Source organism: Myotis davidii, unplaced genomic scaffold, assembly GCF_000327345.1.
Source record: "Myotis davidii unplaced genomic scaffold, ASM32734v1 scaffold1203, whole genome shotgun sequence".
NCBI classification, from domain to species: domain Eukaryota; kingdom Metazoa; phylum Chordata; class Mammalia; order Chiroptera; family Vespertilionidae; genus Myotis; species Myotis davidii.
In genome coordinates this window covers 305,704-310,068 of record NW_006294353.1, presented here as the reverse complement: position 1 = coordinate 310,068, position 4,365 = coordinate 305,704, and the positions used below count along the sequence as shown (strand labels likewise).

Below are 4,365 nucleotides of genomic sequence, written 5' to 3'. Positions count from 1 at the left end.
GCCACACCCAAGAGAAATGAAACATCCCCCACACAAAACCTCGTAAATGAATGCCCAGAGCAGCACTGGCCACAGTCACCAAAAAGTGGAAACAACCCAAAGTCCATCGGCGAATGAGTGGGTCAGTGCACTGTGGCCCACCCGTGCTGTGGAATATTACCCAGCCGTTAAACAGGAGCGAAGCACCGACACGCTGCAGCATGGGTGACCGCTGAAAAAGTGAGGCGAATGAGAGAATGCAGGCACAAAAGGCCACAGAGTCTATCACCCCATTTATATGAAATGTCCGAAACAGGCAAATCCACAGACACAGGAAGTGGAGCCGTGGTTGCCAGGGGCTGGAGAGGGACAGGAATTCACTGTAAAAGGACATGAGAAATTTGAGAGGCCCTAGCTGGTTTGGCTCAGTGGATAGAGCATCGGCCTGCAGACTGCAGGGACCTAGGTTCAATTCCAGTCGGGGGCACATGCCTGGGTTGCGGGCTTGATCCCCAGTGGGGGATGTGCAGGAGGCAGCCGATCAATGATTCTCTCTCATCATTGATATTTCTATCTCTCTCTCCCTCTCCCTTCCTCTCTGAAATCAATAAAAAAAATATTAAAAAAAGAAAAAGAAATTTGGGAGGCTTGGTGGAACTATTCTAAAACTAGACAGTGGTGATGGGTGCATATCTGTGATTATACTACAAACTGCTGAACAATACACTCTCTGTGGGTATTTGAATTGTGTGGTACATGAATCATACCTCAATAAAACTGGGGTGTTTTTTTTAATTTACATACAATATCCCGGGAAGAAACACATCAAAATATCAATAACGGTTGTGTCAGACTGTTGGAGAACAAGTTATGGTTATTTTCTTCCTTTTTAAGAATGTTCTAAAGTCTCCATGTTCAGTCCACAAGAATTTTATCTTTGGGGAAATCCCCCCTGTATACTGTTTTAGAAATTCAAATAAAATGGATGATAATAGAGCGGAAGCCGAGGGCAGACGCTGTGTGAAGGGACCCACTGGGCGGACAGCATGAGGTGCTGCTCCTCACCTTCATGGTCCTGAGGACGGGGCACCCCATCTCCTGGCTATAGTACCCCACACCATTCACGGTCATGTTGATTGTTAAGGTTCCGGAGACGGGCTTCCCAAAGGTATACCTGGAACAAAGGGACAAGGGTAGCTGATGTCACATGCAGCAGGTGGTCACTGGTACAGCAGCTGGACGAGGGTGGTGTCCAAGGCGACCTAGTGGCTATTAGGGGGAAGTACTCAAGGATGTGTGCCAAGATCCTGTCCTTCACAGCAGGATGCTTCCCCACCCTGCAGCCCAACCTTCCAGCCTTTCCTGCCGCCCTGAGTCAGGACAGATAACCTCGGGGCCCCGCAGTCCTCGGTACCAAGCCTCATGTTGGACAGAAAAAGAGACCGAGAATCAGAGAGAAACCCTGGGCCAGGATGTGTGAGACAAGCGCTGGGGTTGGTGACACCACTGGAGCACGAGGAGGCCTGGTTCTAAGTGCCCTTACGAGCTCAGCTGTGAACTAGGGGCTTGACTTCTCTGAGCTCCCGCTTCCCCACCGAGGTTGGGAATAAAACTACCACCTCAGGGATGTTGGTGGAATTTAAATGCCTGAATGGCATGCAGAGGGGACACCTGCTTACCAGGGCACGGAGCAAAATGAGAGACTGTAGTGAAAAAAAAATAATGCCAGGCACTTCAACCGTATTTTCTAAACTGGAAAACGTGTGTGTGTCAAGCACAGCCTTGGATTTTAACACACACACGGGCCAGAGAGCAGCCTGAGCCAGGCCACCACCTCCAGCAGGCAGCAGGGCTGGGGCCGGACTAGGGGCCTCAAAGGAGCCCCAGAAAGGGACATGTCTCTTGATGACCCTGGTCAGCCCCGCACTTCAGCCTGGGTCAAAGGCCTGGCCACTAAGGGGGCAGCCCCCGCTAGAAATCCCTCTCAGGTCAGCCCACAGCTGTGGGGCTGCCGATGGGGAGGGGGGAGAGGAAGCCTTTGGGGGAAGAGAAACACCTGAGGAGGGCTACACCCAAGGGGGAGTGCCGGGAGCTAGTCCATCCTTGCTGTTTCAAGGGACCTGGCATATATGGCATACTGTTCTTAATATGTTTGCTCACCTTCTTGGCACTATGTGTTTTAACCAAGATCACCTCTCTGAGAAAGGTTGTTTCTCCAGGTAGGGATTTTCCCCTGAAGTTAGGGAGGGAATAAAACCCCTTAACTAAGTGCCAGGCAGGTAATTAATCACTTTAACTATGAACAATCATGCTTAAACTACATAATCTTTACTCCCTGGAATGGAGATAAGAAACGCCCTAACCTTTGGAATAGAGATTGATAGCATTGGAATCAACTGGTATAAATACAGATGTAACAAGACAACAGGACACAGAACTTAGATACAGAACCTAGAGACAGAACCTAGCGAGAGAACCTGGCTGAAGATCCTAGAGACAGAACCTGGCTACAGAACCTGGATAGAACATGGCAAGAGAACCTGCCTAGAACCTGGTGACAGAACCTGGCTGGAGAACCTGGCTGGATAACCTAGCAAGAGAACATGGACATAGAACCTGGCTGGAGATCCTAACCAGAACTTCGCTGGAGATCCTAGACAGAACTTGGCTGGGGATTGTGGCTAGAGATCCTGGCAAGGCTGCTGATCAACTGAACGCTGTCTCTGTGTCATTCCTTCTTCGCCGACTCCGTCCACACCTTTGGGGACCCAGCAGGGGAGGGGTCCAGTTTGGAGAAGGGTGCCTCTTATGGGAGAGGTATGTTCCAAAGGGGAGGAGCAGGCCCACGGGGGAGGGGTATCCCACAGGAAGAGGGCATGCCTGTGGGGGGACCCCCCTTCTCACCTGGCCTGCACAGTGCCAGTCTCGCAGGCGTCCACATCCCGGATGTAGCGGGGCGGGTCAATAAGGAGCTCAAACTTGGGCAGCGCTGAAGGGAGAGAGCAGAGCGGAGGGAAGCAGGTGGCCCCACCCCCGGGCGGGGCATCAGAGGGATGCCGGCCGCCACTGCACGCTTACACGGTCAGAGCCCACGCCACCCTGTGCTGGGCACTGGCAGCTCTCTGGGGATTTGCCGGCCACATCCATTTCCTATCTCTGGGGGACCAGCACCCCGTTTCTCTCAGGGGTCCACGTGCCTTGAGTACAGCGAATCCCATCCCATTCCAGGGGTGTGCCAGTGGCTCCTGGCCCAACTAGGGGGAGGTCCTGAGGTGCTTGTGACAGGAAGGAGCCTCTTCTGACCCTATGACTCAGCCCTGGGAGCATCCAGCCTCCGGGGCACCCTGTGCAGCTCACAGCTCGGGGAGGAGGGACCAATACCCAGGGAGGAGGGACCGATATCCAGGAGCAGCAGAGGAAACTTGGTCCCACCCGCTTGTTACATGAGCCAATAAATTCCTTTTCTTTGGCCCTGGCTGGTGTGCTCAGTGGTTAGAGTGTCAGCCCAGGCACCGAAGAGTTGCAGGCTCAATTCCCAGTCAAGGGCACATACCTGGCTTGCAGGTTCGATCCCCGCCCCAGGCATCTGGGGATGTGAGGGAGGCAACCAATTAATGTCTCTCTCACATCAATGTTTCTCTTTTTCTCTCTCTCTCTCCCTCCCTTCGCCCTTCCACTCTCTCTAAATGGAAAAAATATCCTCTGGTGAGGTTTCGCAAAAATAAAAATAAATTCCTTTTCTATTGCTTCCTGAATATTCACCGGGCTTCTGTTGCTTATAACCCACACCCTGACCTACGGCTTTTCCTCCCAGGATCTTTCTTTCGTTAAAAAATATGTTGATATTGATGTTAGAGAGAGAGGAAGAGGGAGGGATAAAGAGAGAGAAACATCGATGAGAGACATCCATCAGCTGCCTCCTGCACACCCCTCACTGGGGACTGAGCCTGCAACCCGGGCATGTGCCCTGATCAGGAATGGAACTGGGACCAAGATCTTCCTCTTAAAAGGAGAAGCCCTTGACCACGTAGGGGAGATGTTAGCACAGAAGCAGAGTAACTGGCTCTGGCAGGTTCGCGCCCTAGCTCTTGTCGCTTGAGCACTTTCCTCAATGGCTCTCTCAGACTCAGTTTCCCCATCTGTAAAGTGGAGATGCCTCACGGGGTCAGAACAAGGAAAAAATAACAAGAGGAAAAGAAGGACTTCAAAGGGAAGGAAATTCTGACACATGCCACAACATGGATGGGCTTGAGGACGTGCTGAGAGAAAGAGCTAGGCACCACCGGACAAATACAGTGTGATCCCACGTATGCAAGGTCCCTAGAGGAGTCAGATTCATGGGGACAGGAAGTAGATGGGGGTGCCAGGCGCTGGGGAGGGGAAGAA

General features: G+C 52.1%; 1 protein-coding gene across 1 annotated transcript in view; it reads right to left on the bottom strand.

The window, feature by feature from the left end:
* The window catches only part of CPAMD8 (C3 and PZP-like, alpha-2-macroglobulin domain containing 8), a 52,890-nt gene that overhangs the window by 38,089 nt on the left and 10,436 nt on the right, over positions 1 to 4,365 (bottom strand). The window contains exons 8-9 of the mRNA XM_015567018.1: positions 2,884 to 2,968; positions 1,045 to 1,153 (exon numbers count right to left, since the gene is read on the bottom strand). Of these exons, the coding sequence (XP_015422504.1) occupies positions 1,045 to 1,153; positions 2,884 to 2,968 (194 nt within the window). The remainder of the gene's footprint in view (positions 1 to 1,044; positions 1,154 to 2,883; positions 2,969 to 4,365) is intronic.